The 19,018-nt window shown below is 43.6% G+C and overlaps 1 protein-coding gene across 2 annotated transcripts; it reads left to right on the forward strand.

Annotated features, from left to right (window-relative positions):
- The first annotated feature begins 224 nt into the window (after window positions 1-224).
- On the forward strand, window positions 225-14,248 carry LOC108935227 (influenza virus NS1A-binding protein homolog A-like). 2 transcript variants are annotated; one of them, XM_018753661.2, is made up of 16 exons: window positions 225-421; window positions 3,326-3,361; window positions 5,250-5,448; window positions 5,611-5,742; window positions 6,137-6,306; window positions 6,388-6,463; window positions 7,412-7,585; window positions 7,765-7,890; window positions 10,015-10,119; window positions 10,583-10,709; window positions 11,105-11,329; window positions 11,544-11,665; window positions 11,741-11,867; window positions 12,028-12,159; window positions 12,282-12,455; window positions 12,718-14,248. In XM_018753661.2, the coding sequence occupies exons 4-16, from the start codon at window positions 5,632-5,634 to the stop codon at window positions 12,978-12,980; spliced, it is 1,932 nt and encodes a 643-aa protein (XP_018609177.1). In that variant the 5' UTR covers window positions 225-421; window positions 3,326-3,361; window positions 5,250-5,448; window positions 5,611-5,631; the 3' UTR covers window positions 12,981-14,248. The 2 variants fall into 2 exon arrangements, with proteins under 2 accessions (XP_018609177.1, XP_018609176.1); XM_018753660.2 differs by lacking the exon at window positions 3,326-3,361.
- The last annotated feature ends 4,770 nt before the right edge of the window (window positions 14,249-19,018 follow it).

Here is a 19,018-nt window from a genome sequence, read left to right on the forward strand (position 1 = left end):
CTTATTTTAATCCATTAGTAACTTACAGACTTCTTGCTAGGTGACAAAGACAATGGTAGAATAAAGAAATTCAACCATTTAAGCATAATCTTAAAATAGGTGTAACAACGTACGCCGAGGGAGCCAACCCCTTGAGTCCCTCGCGCTTCGCGCGTCCCGCCCTTGGTGTGACCAGAGGGCGGGGTTTCTCTGGCATGACGTCACGGTAGGTGTGGCGTTGCCGCTGCTTTTGTACAGCTCGCGCCTTTCCCGTATCCCAGCGGTTCGGAGCTGTTGACCTCGGAGAGGTGGAACAGCGCGAGGCCGACGCGAGCCTTCCGTCGTGGCTGCGTTGTGACATCCGCAGCAGCTCGAGCCTGCGACGTACAGCTTTCTGTTCCCGTTCAATATGTCTGGCCTTGTCTGCCGTCAAGTACACCAGGTAAGCGGGGGTGAATTATATTTATTTGTCCACATCTTTGTGTCGGGTAGCAAGAGCTTCCCTGCGAAATAAAAAATGAGTTTATAACTATATATTTGGCACTGCGTCACGGTCACGTGCGTGGTTTTCGCTCTGGCTGTGTCACAGTCAGGCATGCGAAAACTGTCGCCGTGTGACTCGCTGCCAATGAAGCATACACGCACAGTGTGACACACTCGCTTTCGATTGTGCCCCGCGTGTCGCGTGCACTCTGTGTCACTCGGCGGCTGAAGTGCAGCATCCCGACGGACGGGGCCGTGTCGTGTGTGTGTGTACATTAGGACTACAGTAAACACGATGCGTCCAGTTGAGTTCTCGTCCAGTACGTTCGTCTTCGCTTACTCGCTCGGATATTATTTGCTCAGTCACTTAATTTTCACGGAGCCCAGCAGGAAACCGTGCCGAGCCTCGACACACGTAAAATGGTTCGTGTGGTGTGTTCGCCTCAAATATCTAAGACTTCCCCGCGGCTCCTCGGCTGCCTTTAACTCGGAGCTCGTTAGGCACGGTCCGCTCATCGGTTCCGGTGCCGTCTCTCCCACAGTCGGAGTGCATCCCGAAGTTGCGTGGGTGTTGATCCGTCGTTGCGGGGTCCGTCGCGTGTGCGTGTGGGCGCGCGCGCGCATTCATGGTGTGCGCCGGGATTTGCGCTGCGCCTCCACTTCCTTCGGCTCCGCCCTATTTATTATTATGATGTGTATAGGTAGCGTGGTGACGCCTTTCACAATCACAGCGGCCTTGCTTCACAGCCACGGGCGTGGGTTCAGTTCCCCTGCCGTTGTTCCTCTTAGCGTGTGTTTCCCGGGTGCTCCGGTTTCCTTACGCAGCCCTGAAACATGCGTTCAGAGGGTACTCGAAGAAGGACGCGGCCCTACGATGTGTCCCGGCCAGGAACGGGTGTGCCCTACCTCGGACCACGTGCTTCGGGGTAGCTTAAGTGCTGATGATTCATTAGTAGTGTTTAGGCTGTTGCAATGTTTTTCTTGCACCTTCCCTCAAAAACACAGTGTTGAAATGTGGAGGAGCGCTGGGCGATTATGTTTTCAGCACTCGATGAGCCAGAGTCTGAAATAAAGGTTAGTGTTTGTCTTTTTCTCCGGGGATCTGAAGGCGCAGTGTGATTGAACCCCACACCCGGCCTGTCAACACTGTGCACCGAAGTATGTCTTTTTTGTCACATTTCTCAATCAAAACCCAGACATCTTATGTCCATGTAATGACCATGACTCATGAGTGCAGCCTCTGCTCAATACAGCAGGTACAGCTAGGGTAGGGGTTAGTGCTCCTGCCTTTGAACCCAAAAGGTCATAGGTTTGAGTCCCACCTCTGCCTGTAGTACTCCTCAGCTAGCCTTCAATTGCTCTAGTAACATTACATACCCAGCTGTATGGGTAAATAATTTAAGTACCTTTACATTGCAAGTTGATGCCAATAAAAGCATCAGCTAGATGAGTAAATGTGCAACAGTTTGTCTGACTGTCTCAAGAATATCAGACCATTAAAATGTAAGACACTGGGTGTGTACCTAACTTAGTGTTTTTTTTTTTTTTTTTTTTTTTTGCCCCTCAATGGTGTCAGCCTGGCTATTTTGTAGGAAATCTGCTGTGGAAACCTCTATATGACTCTGGAAGCAATGATCACTAGTGTACAAGTAGAGTTTGAAGGGTGGTGGTTGAACTTCTCTCTTTTAATTTAGGTACTTTTGTAACAAAATCAAGTACTGTATGTACTTCCTGTGTATCACATTGACAGTTTCAACCAGTTCACTAATGTAAATTTAAACTTGTCTTTGTCAGCAATAAGAACACCTTTTGTTTTGCTACGTTTGGGTTCTCGCCTCATAAGAAATAATGGCAATTTTGCTCTCCAAAAACAGGAATTTAGTGGGATGATTTCGCTGAACAAATTATCCAGGTTATGTGAGGAATGGGTGTACTGTGCAGCACAGCATTTTCTACAGGCCATGCTGGGCACACTGCAATGTAATTTGATCTTGAGGTGTTTTACCTCGGGGGGGCAGTGGCACAGCGGGTTTAGCCAGGTCCTGCTCTCTGGTGGGTCTGGGGTTCGAGTCGCACTTGGGGTGCCTTGCGACAGACTGGCGTCCTCTCCTGGGCGTGTCCTCTCCACAGCCCCGCACCCCTCGTTGCAGGGCTAGGCTCCAGCTCGCTGCGATCCTGCTCGGGACAAGCAGTTTCAGACTCTGTGTGTGTATTTCACCTTCTGAGTTGCTTTGAACACCAAAATAGGTCTTTATGTTGTTTCTTTTAACATAGCCCCTAATCAAACTGGTTTTGTTTGTGCCTTTGGTTGTTACTACTTTTTCATATAATTTTTTCTTAATTACCAACTCTGGCTTCATTTTATTGTTTTTGAATGGGCTTATAACGATATTTGTATGCATCATGGTTTGTATCCAGTCGTTTATGAAACGTCTTTTTCTGACTCATTGTCTCATCATTGCAGTTGCTGTAATTTTGGTTCATCTGTGTATATGTTGGTGTATGCATGTTTATTTAGACCTATGTGGGTGAAGATATATCTCTAGAGGCATGTATGAATGTGGGTTTATTCTAGTTGTCATTTAGCACCCCTTTTCACTTCATCAAATGTTTTTTTTTTTTTTTTTTATTCATTTGAGCATTGATTATCTTGACATTTTTCACACCAGTGCCCCTATCATTTTGTTTATATTTTTGCTGTCAGTCCAAGAATTGTGATGTCTCTGTATAGATATTATTTGTTCATATATGTATTTATGTGATATATATGCACACTGATGAAGGCATTCTTCAAAAATGCATAGAGAATGAAGAACTGATTTTGATAAGCTCATGTGTGCTTCTTAATTGTCTTTATACAAAGGTGTTCCAGCACCCAAGATTGTTATTTGACCTCATAGTAAGTTGAGTGTATCTTCTGATAATCTGTTATATTGACAGATTATTATGCAAATAGTATTGTGTTTTGTTTTTTTAAAAACTTAAGATTTCTTGACAGTGACTTGGGAGACTATTAGTAGTCTTATCGTTTTTAAAATGTGACTTTTCTGCACTGTTCTCTCTCTTTCTCACGATCATTAACTACTCGTTCAAGTCAGGGTTGCAGTGGTCTGCCTTTTGCAGAAGCACAGGATGCTGGATCAGTTTGGGTGTAAGAGAATCGACAGTCTGGTTACCCCCCTGGATGGGATGCCAGTCAAGCATAGGCCAGCTACGCACACCCTGTGGGCAATTTAGAGTCACCAATTAACCTGAAAGACATACAGCATCTTCGGACTGTGCAAGTAAACTCACACAAACGTTAAATCCACACGTTCGGAACCGGATTCGAATCTACACCTTATCAGCCCAGGTGCAGCAAGACACACCTGCTGTGTCACTCTACTGCCCTATTCAGTATCACACACACTGTTATTTAGTTAATTCTGATACACAAAAGATGAAGAAAAATACGTCGAAGTTGTTTCAGAATTTCTGATTGGAAAACCTGTGTGTTCAGATGTAGGTTCAAATATGGCTCAGGGTGTGTGTAGTTTGCAATCCAAATCTATTCTCAGAAGAAGGCAATGGTAAACCACTTCCTTATCCTCCCCCCCTTACCATGAAAACCATGTGACTGGTTGCTATGAGTCAGATTCAACTCACTTGCATTTGCCCCACCCATAAGATTATTAAAAACAAACCATTTTCTGAGAATTTGACCTAAATTTGCATGTCCAAAACTGCTGGCTTTTGTCAGAGAGTAAACTAAGTGATACTTTGATATAATTTTTGTCAGTGAACTCTTTGCAGCTTTGGAAGAAAACTGAAAAACTGTGAGATTAATGATCAAATTCAGTAACCTCTTAAATATTGGATGGTTTTGTCTTTTAAGTTATATGTAATACCTGCGTATCTACCTTATATTTATAAATGGCAGTTTGTACGTTTTAGGCCAAAATTCTGTAAATTCTCTATATTTTGAAATATGCTTACTGCTGGAAAAGCAGATATAAATTCCTCAAGTGATATGCCACATTTATATGAGTTATGACATTTTCTGTACATGCCATAGGTTCTATACATCTAATATTTTTTGCGTAGTGGTCCTGTGGATTTTGAACAATTTAAACGTAAAGTCTTATTTGTTAGCTGGGGGTGCGGTGGCACAGCGGGTTTGGCCCGGGCTTGCCCTCGGGTGGGTCTGGGGCTCGAGTGCTGCTTGGGGTGCCCTGCGACGGACTGGCATCCCACCCTGGCTGTGTCTCCTCCCCCTCCGTCTTGTGTCCTGTGCTGGGTTAGGCTCTGGCTCGCCGCAACCCCTCTTGGGACAAGCGGTTTCAGTTACTCTGTGTATTATGTTTAAACTGCATGAAAGATTAGTGTCTTATGCACCCAGACTTGTAAGCCTCTTAACAGCCTAGCAGAATTTACCTCTCACACACGCACTTTTGATATTTGACTGACCCTGACCCATGTGTGACCTTTGTGAAATTCCAGATTTCTAGGAGAAAAGTAAAGTCACTGAAATTCCGGGGGCAAATTAATGTCCCATCACCACAACATAAAGGTTGACATTTATTGTGGAGCCATTTGCAGCTGTAATGGTTAAATCACATGGTTTGGAAGGACTGAGCAGGAGCACTAAGGAATCTTATCACTGTAGAAGACTAAGAATGCTGCTTGTTGTTTGTACGCTTCTAATATCTGGCAAAGTGAATAGCATACAGATTAGTGTTTATGCACATTTTAGTGTCTTGCTTCTGTAAATTTTTCATGATTTTGATGTCTGTGTGTGTCCCTTGCAGGTTGCACTGCTTTATCATCACAGGAAAAGCTTGACTCTATAGCCAATGGGATTAAGTCACTGCAGGCCTTAAAGTTTTTGCTGGTGCTTGATCAATCACTACTCCACAGCTGGCATTACTTCTCCCACCCGTGAAGGAGCGCTTTGGTCCCTTTCAAACCATTGCAATTTATCTCACAAGTAGAACCATTTTCTATCAGGTAAGTGCTTGCAAAATGTTCAGAACATGGAATTTTTTTAGTGTTGTTGAACCTTGATTTTCTAACTGAAAGCAGAATGGAAATTGTGTACGACCTGAAGGAAACTTTGAAGTGTGTACATGTTAGTCTTTACATATCTTCACATCTTGTCCACATTAATAGGTTGAATAAAGATTTTCAAACATGATTCCCAACGGGTGTTTGATTTTTGAAGACGAAAGCTTCCTGGATTCAACGGTGGCAAAGATGAATGCACTGCGTAAGAGTGGCCAATTCTGTGACGTCAGACTGCAAGTAATTGGAGCATTTTTTTTGCTATGGGGTCATTGATATTAGTGTTCATTGTCCACTGATGATGAGGGAAGAAGCTGAAATGGATTCTGAATTAATTCCAGCTCGTTTATATATACCCACCCTGTTAATGTTATTGTTTTAACTGGCATGATACAAAAAATGTTTAGGGAAATTGTTTAAGTATTAAAGTGAAACTTCATCAATGCTCTACAGACTCGGTTCATTATGAGTTGTCAGATTTCAAATTAAAAACTCTTTGTTATCTTCTTATGCATGTGCATTAAGAATTTGACTGAGGTCAATGGCTGTTAGGGTTCTCAACTTCAGACTCCATTTCTAGTGACACAAGTTATACACAGCTGTGATGCTCATAGCACTGGACTGGTCTTCATAGGTCTGTGGCCATGAGCTTATGGCCCATCGGGCTGTTTTGGCATGCTGTAGCCCCTACCTGTTTGAGATCTTCAACAGTGATGGGGAGCCGCGTGGGATCTCTCATGTTAAATTTGATGACCTGAACCCTGAGGCAGTTGAGATCCTCCTGAACTATGCTTACACCGCTCAGTGAGTGTGAACTCTGCTATGTCACAGTCATTTCTACTCTTTTTCCATTGGTCAGAGCAATAAATACATTCTCTGTTGCAGGTTGAAGGCAGGCAAGGAGCTGGTTCAAGATGTCTACTCCGCTGCTAAAAGACTCAAGATGGAAAGGGTAAAGCAGGTATGACTTTGAATGGTCTTATTGTTATCTCACCACACTTACAGAACCAGTAGATCACTGCTTGGTTATGTAGCCTCACTGGCCACTGTCTTAAGTACTCCAGCTTTCAACTTGCAGTGTAGTTAGAAATTGCATTATGTGCATTTGTTGTTTTTAATTTGTTGTCCAGTATCTTATCTTAATGGCCCGACTGGAAAACGTGGACTTCGAGGGTCCTTTTAGTGTTGGGTTGGAGTCAGTGCTGTGGAGTGGAATTCAACTCAGTAACCATTCATTTACGTTTACATTTCTTTGTTTATTTGCCAGATGCTTTTCTCCAAAGCAACATAAAACTCAAACAAAAGTGCATTTAACCAGCAGATGGAAAGATACAGATGCAGACACACAACTCTCAAAGCACAGTCCAAAATCAGTTTTTTCTGGCATTCATTACGCAAGTACCGGAATTGGTAGGGAAGAAAACATTTTTCTTTGGTTGGTACAGGGGCCGAGTGTGAAAACTGGCAAGTCCTATAGCCATTACTCGGGTGGGTTAGTTGTAGCAGCAGATAACTCTGTGTGCTCAGTAAAACCAAACCTGCCCATCAGGAAAGTCCCACCTTTTCCGACTGCCACTAACATTTCTTCCAGTTATATCAGCGACACCAGTCTCCATGGTTGGCGCCAGCCAAAATGGGTCCATGAATTCATTCTTTTTATTCCAATTTCTGACCTGGTCTCTGATCAGTATGTTGTTCTTCAGTCATCTGGTTCTGGTGAATGCATGTTCACTGGTACATCATCATCTTGATCTGAGTTTATAGAGGATGAACCTGGAAAGATGTTCTGCTTTGCTGTGGTCTCTGGAGGTCTAAAACTGATTCAGTAACATGTTAATGTTCATTTGACTGGGGCGATGCTGCCCATGTAAAAAGTAAACTGACAAACACTCTGCTGGTGCCCTCTCAGACATGCGGTGATTACCTGCTATCAAAGATGGACTGTCAAAGTGCCATTTCCTACCGCAACTTTGCCAGCCTCATGGGCGATGGGAGACTTCTTTGTAAGATCGATGGCTACATCCAGGAACACTTGGTGGAGATCTCAGAGCAGGATGACTTCCTCAAACTTCCCCGACTCAAGGTGAGTGTGTTTTTCTACATTTGTCCAACAAGATCCTTAGCCAAAACTTCAAATTCGTTAGTTGATGCACATCTGGACCCTGTAAAAAATGCAAAGGGTCAATACAACCTTATGAATTCATTGCAGGAAAGTTGACAAGCTGTTCAGTTTCTGACCCCGGTATGCCTTTCTGTTTGCAGTTAGAAGTAATGTTGGAAGACAACCTGAACCTGCCAAGCAATGATAAACTTTTCTCCAAGGTCATACGCTGGGTGCAGCACTGCCTGTTGGAGAATGGGGAACTGCTAGAGAGGCTGATGGAGGAGGTCAGTATGAGGGCCAGTTTGGGGCCTCTAACTTGCTTTCAGCTGGTTCCACCACGCAGGAATTGGTCCATTTTCAGTTCTGGAGTCTTTGTGATTCTGTTTTATTTTCCTTTTCAAAGGCAATGACTGAAGAAATCTCTTTTCGTGTAATAGGTGTTTTTTTTAACTAAATAAGAGGTTGTCAAGGTGAGCAGAAAGAGCTCTGTTCAGCCTGTGTGCACCCCCATGTCCTTTATGTGTGAGCCTTGCTAGTTTTCAGATTTTTTTGTTCTGTTTTTGTTTTTTAAACTGCAGAATTAGCACAGGAAATACCAGTTGAGAATGAAGGTATGTGTTGGCTACTGATGATCTTTCCTTTTGCAGGGTTGTTTCTGCCTTGTCACAGGTAGACACTAATGGCTGTTCCTCCCCATTGATTTATCTTTCCTTAGGTTTGTTAACAAAACCACAGCAGGATTTTCAAGACTGAAGAGCACAAGCCTGAATCTACTGCGGTAATGAGTGAAACAGAAGCTGCCCCGGTCCTCAAGCAAAGCAACATACAGTGTTCTCCAGCTATCTGTCCAGATCCCTAATCTAGTTTATCTCCTGCCGTTACATATGTACCCTGGGTCCTCAACTTATGAACACATTTTGCATAGGCAGTCTGTTCGTATCTCAGTTTGTTTGTAACACGTAAGTCAGAAAAGTGAATAACAGATGCATCTTTTCACTTTTAATGGCTTAGGTTCTGCAAAACCTCAATGCTGTAATAAATTTTACAAAGTTTTCAGTGCAGGGTTGCGGTATCTGGACCCCATACCATAAACGGTACACAAAACAAGATACACCCCCTGACTTGAAACCAATACATATTAGTGTAAAACTGATTTTTTAAAAAAACTAAATTACTATTATTAAATACTACATTGAAATTAACTTATTTAAAATTAAATTTTTTTTGTAATATCCATAACCTCTCATTCACTGCTGTTGAGAGATTCACCCCAAAAGTGTTACCTTCGCAAACGATGAAAGCTTCATAAAAGAAATTTCCCTTGATTTATTTACTTCTAAGGTTATGGAAAATTTTTGGAAATATAAACGGTAAAATATTCCGTTAAGACAGCATTATAACGTTTTTATTAGCTTCAAGCAGCATTAAAATACTTTGATGTGACTGAAAATAGAAATATAATCTCACCACAAACCCCAGCTGAATGCCAGTGGTTGACAAATTCGCTAACAATAAGTAAATATTCCCACATTTGTTTCTCACCTTGTGGAACACCAAACTGCAAACACTGGGATGACCCTTATTGGTTTTTCTATCCTTCCGAGTGAGTTGTTTCTTGTCAACAACTGGATGTAAAAATTCAATAAATTTTCACTCCACAATACAGATATTTTCGGAAAGTATAATTGATCATGTTAAGGACTATCCACCTTAGACTACCTTAAACTCAGTTTGGTGCTTTCCTGAATATCTTTACTTGACACTAAAAGTTTAGCCAAAAGCTAGTGAGACAATGCCATACATGTTAATACAGAATTGAGGGGATATCTTGTGGCAGCCTGCAGACAGTTTCCAAATGGTGCACTTCAGAACCCTGAGAATATCTGTGTTGTTTTGATGGTTATTGGCAGGTGTGACCAATTAATTGTTATACAATGTGGCCTGTTCCCCCACAGTTTTACATCCTGAGAATTGGACTAGGTTTTATTTTCCCTTTTACAGCTCAAGCACAGTACAGCGTGTTGGCATTGTACTGGACGTTAATAAGAAAAAAGGCTTTCTCAGACACAGGACTGGTTTTGTCCCCTTGTCCCACTTTATATCTTTTCCTGCTTTTATACCTCAGTCCCTCTATCACTAAAGATCGTTATTAAGGCTCATGCTGGAGATACCATGTTGACAGCGGTTTTTCTTTTTTCCCAGTTTTGGGCTTGGAAAATCTTTTGTCCCTGATTAACAGAATACCTGTGGAGCTTTTTTCAGTGCTGTGTTCAGTATCTACATAAACATCTCCCTCCTTCAGCGGCAGCAGCACTTTCCCCAGGAACTTCGGGATCCGCGCTTGGCGTTGCTGGGTCCTCTCGTTGTTAAGGAAGCAGCCACATAGGTCTTATGTTGCTGTTTTGCAGGTGCAAATGCTGTACTACTCAGCAGATCACAAACTGCATGATGGGAATCAACTGGAGGGGCAGACTGAGGTGTTTGGCAATGATGACCACATCCAGTTCCTGCAGGTACTGCACCTATGAGAGCTGGCCAAGCAGGGTTCAAGGGCTCTGGATAAAAAGGCGGCTTAACTAGCAGAATGTGTTTGGTCCACCATGTGTGTCTGACTGCTGTAGTTGTTACTGGGGTGTTACTACTAGTTCATCAGTGGCAAACTCCTGATTTTGTTTCTCCTGTTAATAATCCTTGGCGGTGTTATGCATTACATTGGAAGACCCAAATAAGCAGTGGTAGTACTAGCAGTGGCAGTGCTGTTGTCTTTGGTGTGCAACAGGAGTCCTGAGTAAGGGGGTGGGGATAGGGGGCTATATGGGACCATCTGTGGTGTCCTGCCCTCTGCAGTGTAGTGTTGGACAAATCAGAGAACAGACTGGGAGAAGAAAGGCAATTCTCCAGACTCTTGCACTGGTGCTGCTGTTATAGGAGGTGCAGTCCTGCTGCTAGGTCTGTAGCTGCCCTTTGGTCTTACAGAAGAAGCCCCTGCGGGAAAACTTCCAGAAGCAGGGCAGCATCAGCTCATACGGAAGCCTGTCCCCAGGCTCCTCTTCTCAGCTCTGCAAACCTGAGTGGAAGTGCATCGCTTCTGAGAAAACCAACAGTAAGTTCTCCAGTCTCAGCTGAGTGGGGAGGGGGGGGTAACAGTCACAAGGATGTTCAGGGTATGGACAGGTAATTGAGGGATGGAATGATCTTAAGCTTATGATTTTGATTTTGAGGACATCACAAGATATTTCTTTGTATTATTTATTTAGCAGTCATCTTTGTCCAAGGTTATTTTTATTAAAATTGATGTTTCCTTTACAAGTAGCTGCTGAAAGTCTTTGCTCAGGAATATAAACATAGATGTAACTCTAGCACAAAGTTTGGTGATTGGAGGTGTTTTTTTTTTTTTTTTTTTTTTTTTTTTTTAATTACTACATTATATTTGTTTATGCTCTCTGGGTGAAGTTGGTCCCCTGTAAGCCCCATGTTCTATTGTCCTGTCTCCCCCAGGCAACACCTATTTGTGCCTGGCAGTGCTGAATGGCGTGCTGAGTGTTATCTTTCTGCATGAGCGTGGCAGCCCACTGAGTTCCCCGTCCAGTACACCCTCCCTGCCCAAGAGCCTGAGCTTCGAGGTGCAGCAGGAGGGGCCAGAAGGGAAGCTGTGCATCCCCATGCACTATGCTCGCTCTGGCCTGGGCACCGCTGAGCTGAACGGCAGGCTGGTGGCTGCAGGTGATTCCTCCTACGTTTCAGATGCATAGGCTAACTTGTAAGCGTTGGGGAAACTGCAGCAGTAGTGTGTTGGGAAACTTAGTGTGTTTTATTGCCAGCATATCAGGTTTAAGATCATGGAACAGTTCAGCTGCACTTCTCCTAGAAATTTGACTGGATCCTTGTGGCAGTAACAGTGCCTGCTGGGTCTCATGTATGGTGCCGTTGCTTACAGGTGGTTACAACCGAGAGGAGTGTTTGCGTACAGTGGAGTGCTATGACCCAAAGTGGGACCGCTGGACATTCCTATCCCCCATGAGGACCCCTCGCGCACGCTTCCAGATGGCTGTGTTGATGGTATGTCAGAATTCTGGGAGGGAGAGGAGAGCTGTGTATATCAATGATCATGACCTATTCTGTCCCATCTTGCAGGGTCAACTGTACGTGATGGGCGGCTCCAACGGCCACTCAGATGAGCTGAGCTGTGGGGAGACGTATAACCCTCAGGCTGATGAGTGGACCCAGGTGCCAGAGCTGAGGACAAACCGTTGCAACGCAGGTAGGCCTGTCTCTATCGCTCCCTTCATATTGGTTTCACATGTTCCACTTGAGTTTGCATTGGAAGTATAGGGCCATGTTGTTGTTCTTCTTAGATGCTGCTCTGAAGCCCTGGCTTTTTCCATGTCAGCCACCCCGTTGATGTTTTTCCATGTTGCCAGGTGTCTGTGCCTTGGATGGCAAGCTGTATGTTGTGGGAGGTTCGGATCCTTGTGGACAAAAAGGACTGAAGAACTGTGATGCCTTTGATCCTGTCACCAAGACCTGGACCAGTTGTGGCCCACTTAACATCAGTATGCCAGATGATCTCCTGAGGGTGCTGCTGGGGGAAGATGCCAGTACTTTGTATTTTGTTTTTTTTTTTTTTTGTATTTTACAAAGGTGGTTGTCTAACAGTAGGCTCATCCTCTGACAGGGCGGCACCAGGCAGCAGTATGTGAGCTGAATGGCCTGCTGTATGTGATTGGTGGGGCTGAGTCCTGGAACTGCTTGAACAGCGTAGAGTGCTACAGTCCGGAAAGCAACACCTGGACCCTGGTCTCCCCAATGAACGTGGCGCGTCGAGGGGCTGGAGTGGCTGTGCACCAGGGTGAGTCTGGGCTCTGACCTATGTACGTGCTGCCCTTCAGCATAGCAGATGCAAAACTCCATGTTCCTCTTGAGGTATAGCCATACGTTTCAGCTCGAAATTTCTTTGCCTAAAATAAACCAAAAACTGTTGGAAACGGTTACAAATGTGATTCTCTCAAAAGTAATGTGATTAGGAGGAGGTTAAATGAATGCAAATTTAAATAGATAAGGTAAGTTGTGGCATGAGTGACTAACTTTTCCTTTTTTTTCCCCCTCCACAGGGAAGCTGTTCGTAGTGGGTGGCTTTGATGGTTCCCATGCACTGAACTGCGTGGAGGTCTACGACCCTGCCAGAAATGAATGGAAGATGCTGGGCAGCATGACATCTGCGCGGAGCAATGCTGGAGTGGCCGTGCTGGGTGGCGTCATCTACGCGGTTGGTGGCTTTGATGGCAACGACTTTCTCAACTCCATGGAGACTTATGACCCCGAGATCAATGAGTGGAGTCCATGCATGAGAGCTACTGTCACTACTACAGAATGACCAGGTTGAGCACTTTTTTCAGTCCAACAGGCTTAGCGGTGTCCTCATTCTGGTGTTGTGTCTCGAAGTGGACTGGGTGGGAGGGGGGTTGGATTGTCAGCAGTTGGTGAGGTGGTAGTCACAGTTGCTTTACGCAACATGAAAGTCTTTGCATATTGTATACAATACTTTCTGCTGTACACTCATCTCTGATAACAGGGTCCCATTTATTTCTACATAACATCAACTTCCACGAGCCAAATTGTCAGTGTCTACATTCAGGGCATTCTCTGCCTCACGCTCTATGCTTCCTTGATAAACGCCAGACCTCTGCAACACTGGAAAAGGTCGTTCATAATGAATGGAAAATATAGCATGAAGATAGGAATTATCATTTTTGTTTTAAATGTTATGACATGTATTAGTGTTACCTTTGTAATGTATAAAAATACCTTTTGTTTCGGTATTTTAAGTGTTTTGGGTGACCTTTTTGTCCAGAAATCAAGTGCTTTCCATACAAAATAATGGCCGACTGAACACCTCGTAATGAGGAATCACATACTGATTGAATCAATGTTCTGTTAATTTCATGAAACAACTTAACCCTGTTATGTGAGAAATGGTTGTACAGTTGTGTTTTTTTCTCTGAGAATGCTAACATTAAGTACAATATTTGGAGTTACCGTTTTGAGAGTTTTCAGAGCCTGGAAAATGTTTGCTTATTTTACTAGAGCCTATTTTACTGATGCCTTTGAGCTCTTTAATTAAACATCTAAACAAAATCAGGTTTAGAATGCACTTAGGAACAAGAGTAGATGTATGAGTAAGAAAGTAAAGATTATGAATAGAAATTGTTTTTCTTGGGCTCACAGAAAATGTGCAGAAAGTCAAAGCCTTAGTGAAAGGATACTGATCCACATGGCTGTTTTTGGTTTATTTAAACTGAAGCTGAATTGCTTTAGATGCCATGGTATCTTATCAGATTGCCTGTTTTGTATAATGTTTTAGAAGTAGACTGCTTGGCCAATTTAGCAGTTGAACAACAACAGCTGGAGCAGATATAAGGACACGCTCACACTCACGCTTCTGTGCTCTTCTGACCACAGCACTGACCTTAACACTTGCCATTCAGTCCATTTGATGAGGTGCTTATTAATGTTCCTTTTTTCTTAAAACCATTTGTATTGTCTTGTTTTTTAACCAGTTGATGGGAGAAGGAATTTTCACTTTTGTTACAAGCTGATATTTCTTAGGTAATAAACCAATACAAACTGCATTAGACTTGTCTGCATTTGTTTAAGATTGTGTATGTGTTTGTGAGCATGTATAAGCTCCTCTTTCTCATTTCAAAGGTGTGAGTCAAGCCATGGCACTGAGCTACTTGCAGTAGGACCCAGGACACTTAGCAGGGATGTATTCTGTCCTGAACCAGAAGTACCTATGGTGGAAATTACCAGCGCTCTCTGTGAATGAATGTGTAGGCCCACAGCCCATCATAATGCAAAAAAGTGAATTTACATCTTGAGTTCACTTTTGTAAGTACTCTATGTACTGTTGTGCAGATATTAAGAAATTTCCATGTGTCCCAAAGTGCTCAGTTACAATTATTCATTTATCTGATTCTTTTCTCTAAAGGTAATTTGGGGCAAACAATGGGCTCCTTCATTTTTACTGGAGCAGTTTTGGGTAAACACCTTGCTGAGGGGTACTACAACTGGAGGTGAGATTTGAACTTGTGACCATGGGGTCTAAAGGCAGTAGCTCAAACTGCTATACTACCAGCTCCCCCAGTTAATGGTCCTGCAGACAGAATTATCAGATTAGAGGGTTTTTTATCATCCCCTTTTTGCTGCAGGCATGAATTTAGCACATTTGTAAGTGTTGTAACTGTTTAGGTCTACCTTTCAACTGGACTTAAGCACCCCTGTAATGCACCTTACACACTCCACAACCTGCTGATAAACTTGCCAATGAATTTACCATTATTCATTCGTATAGGCTTAGTCCTTGATTTTGTGAGAACTTCCAGGTCCTACATGCACTGCAACAAACAGGTTAGGTACCTTGGATGGGTGCAGATAAGATCTAGAGATATTTGCAAATCTTTGTATTTTTAACACTAATGACGTAGTACACAGAAACATGCACCTGCCAGGTGAGAGTCTTCCGGCATCTTCTGTGCCATCACTATGATTTCTTCGGCATTTCATAATACCCATTCATAATCACCCCTGAAAACAGAGCGCAAGATATGAAGTAAGACACGTAACAATCGGAACACTGAACAGGCAAAGAACCTCTGAGACTTTTTCAATGAGGGTGGTGTGTCCAGTGTACAGATACCAGTTTTATCATCTTGGGTTGCCTTGTGGAAAAAAATCCTTCATTGCTGAAAAAAGTGCACTGTAGAACTCTGCACACAGATGCTTTTTAAGTTCACGTTTCATCCCAGATGTTCTGCTGTATGTGAATGGACTTCCCTTGGGCTATGTAACAAAATAACGTCCTGTCACTGAAGGACATCAACGAGAGAACAGAGGTGCACAAACACACAGCTGAATATTCTAGAGGTTTGAATGTGCCTTTCAGAGGGAATCACGCAGGAACTTTGTTCCACGCCGAGTCATCTCACCCATGGCCAGCGCTTGGCCAGCGGCCTGGCTGCCTGCCCTTCACGTCACTGTGCCAAGGAGACGTCTCTGCGCCAAAACCATCTGAATAGCTGAGAAGAGCCCTGAGACACTGGACAGATGAGAGTCAGGCGGGAGCAATATGAACAAATTAGTGGCTGTTTGGGAACGCTTCACTCGTCTGGGCTGCCCTCCCAAGCGGAGCCTCAAGGCTGGGCTCACGAAATGTGCGTTCTGTGCCACTTTCCCTGGAAAAAGGTACCTTGCATGATGACGGCCCTTTCAGGAGCGAGGAGCAACGCACTTCCTCTAACCCAAATGCCTGCTTGTAGCTGTTTTGCACTTTAACAGGTAATATTCATGTCATTTAGTTTCACCATCTCTCCTGTGCTTCATGTGCTGTGTGGAATGTGTTCTCCGGCTCATGGCCACGGCAGCCATGTTTCCACGAACGCCTAGCAGAGAACGATAATAGGCTCTTGACATTAGCAACATGTGTGCAAAGAATGGCGGCCTGCAGCAGGACTGACAAGTCTTTTCCGGGACTTTTTCCACGTTCTAGTGACGGTGCAGCAACATGGCGGTGCAGCAGGGAACGCTGCTCTTGAGCTGTCTGGTGGGCACGGGTTTGAGTCGTCCTCAAGGTGCTGGGGTTTGCGCGTTTCTCCCCATGTTGCGCCCAGCATACATGCCCACGAGAAGGTAATGGTAACCCACTTTCATTTTCCCTTACCTAGAAAATGAGGTGAGTGGTCACCGAGAGCTGGAACTGAACAGCGAGCACTTCGCACTTTCAGCACATGTGCCCTCGCAGCGCAAAACCTCCGTCACTCTGATTTTGACCTTTAGCATCTCAGTCAAGTTTTATCTTTTTTTGACACCAGTTTTTCTCATAGATAATATCAGTTGTTTCCAGGAAGGAATATGCTGACAGTGCATGAAAAGCTGATGATCGCATAGCCATTTCAGGATCGTTACAGGACTTCAGTCAGACATTTACGTAAAACTCAGGATAGGAGTTCATCGGTAAGGACAACTTTTGACAAATAATTCCTGGATTCTGAAGGGTGTTTGGCATGGTGCTCTCAAGTATTTGGTAAAGAAGTATGGTAAATGAAAAAAAAACTGGCAGCTAACAGCTCCAGGTATCATGATTACAAAATACTAGAAGTCAATTTCCGTGTACAAATTACCGGCTCGGATGATGTCATGACATGGGAATAACCAAAAACGTTTTTTTCCATAAATGCAGCAGGGGCAACTTGAAGTATGCCTGCCATCACCCACCCATGCTTCACTCAAGTTACTGCTAAGTTCTATTACTATCAATTCATTCATTCATTCATTCATTCATTCATTCATTTATTCAGTACAAAAAACTTTAACTGTGCAGAAAAAAGAACTGGAGAGACTGGGACCGAAAAGGCTTCTGCACACCCATAACTGCTTTGCTCACTGTCACATGTGACCATTGAGGACTGTTAAAAGAGCAGAAATGTAAGTTTACATTTTAGATTTACCTGAGAAAACTCTAGAATGGCCTTGGAGCAAAAGACAAGGCTATTATTGAAAGACTGCTGACCTGGAAAAATAACTTCACGTGTATGGTACCCTCTTGTGGATGATTGTAAGAACTGCAGTTGTTCCTGAGGTTGTGAGAGCGAGTGTTTGGCACAGTGGGTTGGGCCGGGTCCTGCTCTCCTGTGGGTCTGGGGTTCGAGTCCCGCTTGGGGTGCCTTGTGATGGACTGGCGTCCCATCCTGGGTGTTACCCCTCCCCCTCCAGCCTTACGCCCTGTGTTGCCGGGTTAGGATGCGGCTCCCTACGACCCCCGTATGGGACAAGCAGTTTCAGACAGCGTGTGTGTTCTTACAGTTTCAGCAATTTTCTCCACTAAAAAAAAAAAAAAAAAAAAAAAACTTTCAAACACCCAGGATTGCATTGAAAAAGAACTTCTTGTTTTTCATGCGAAAGAATCACAAATAGTACAGGTTATGATGTAAAAAATTAATATACATACATTACATTAGCATACAATTATTTTGGTATGAAATACTGGAAAAGTCATGCATGGGAAGGCCAGTGGTCATGGGAGGAGATTTAATGTGTCACCCGGATAAGCAAAGGGAGCTAAAGGACCAGAGAGAGAGAGAGAGAGGTGTGTGTGTGTGTGTGTGTGTGTGTGTGTGTGTGTGTGTGTGTGTGTGTGTGTGTGTGTGTGTGTGTGTGTGTGTGTGTGTGTGTGTGTGTGTGTGTGTGTGTGTGTGTGTGGCCTTGTAGATGTGGGCAGTAAGTGGTTTGGATCTGCAGTGGCGCTACATGGTGGAAAGCATATGGGCATTTAGCTAGATTTCATTAGGTGTTTGACTCTTTGGAGGTGATGCTTCATGGGTGTGTAGTAACACCGATGTGGGGAGTGGACCATGCAATGGTCCAGACATTTATGGGATGGGAGGACCAAAAGAGAGGGAGAGGTTACTGGAAATTGAATAGTCAGATGCCGTCAGAAGCTGGGTTTCGGAGGGAATTTAGGAAGTGGTGGAGAAGAAGGACAACGTTATATTTTGAGTAGACTGGTGTGAGGATGGCAACAGAAAGTTTAAAGGCTTTCGTGCAGATCTCTCTGTTAGAGACAAAGGGTGTGAAAGCAAGCAGAGGTAAGGGATGATTCAAACCTGCACTCTTTGGGTCTAAAGGCAGCAGCTGTAACCACTACGCTACCAGCAACATAGAGAGCTAATTTACAGTTATTTACCCATTTACATAGCAGGGTCATTTTTACTGCGTCAATTTACAGTAAGTATCTTACTCAATGATTCTACAGCAGGAGGTGGGATTCAAACCTGCAACCAGCTCCTAGAAATTAACTAAAAACCTCTAACTTTACTCAATCATTGTGTTCTTTCCAGGAGCACGGCTGAGGGCGGACTCAAGTTGTGTGTGTGAATCCTACCTCTTATTCGTTCTGTTTGCTGAGACAGAGCAAAGTATGCTTTGAATCTAAACAATGTTGCAGCTGTGAATCACACCAACATAAGCAAATTTGATGCACAGATCAATTAACAAGTGAATTTTAATGTGAATCATTTGGCAGCAAGGATCCTTCTAGTTTTTTCAGATAAGTGTTGTTGTATGCAGTTAGGTCATGTTTTATTTATTTTGTGAATCTCTAAATGGAATGGAACAGCCCTGAATGGAGAAGCTATATGCTTTGGTCATTACATAAGAGATTCGGGAAACTGGCTTCTTGAATAAAAACATGAGAGAACATTAGTTATGATTGTTCCAAAAAGATCATTATTAAAAGCAGAAACATGCTCTGTGAATACAGATTTAAAATCCCGCAACACCCAGCACTAACTGAGCAGAGAGAAGGTGAATATGTTCCCTGTTTCAGTCAGATCACGACGCCGAACATCCACAAAGATC

The sequence above is a fragment of the Scleropages formosus genome, chromosome 3 (assembly GCF_900964775.1).
Source record: "Scleropages formosus chromosome 3, fSclFor1.1, whole genome shotgun sequence".
Lineage (NCBI taxonomy): Eukaryota > Metazoa > Chordata > Actinopteri > Osteoglossiformes > Osteoglossidae > Scleropages > Scleropages formosus.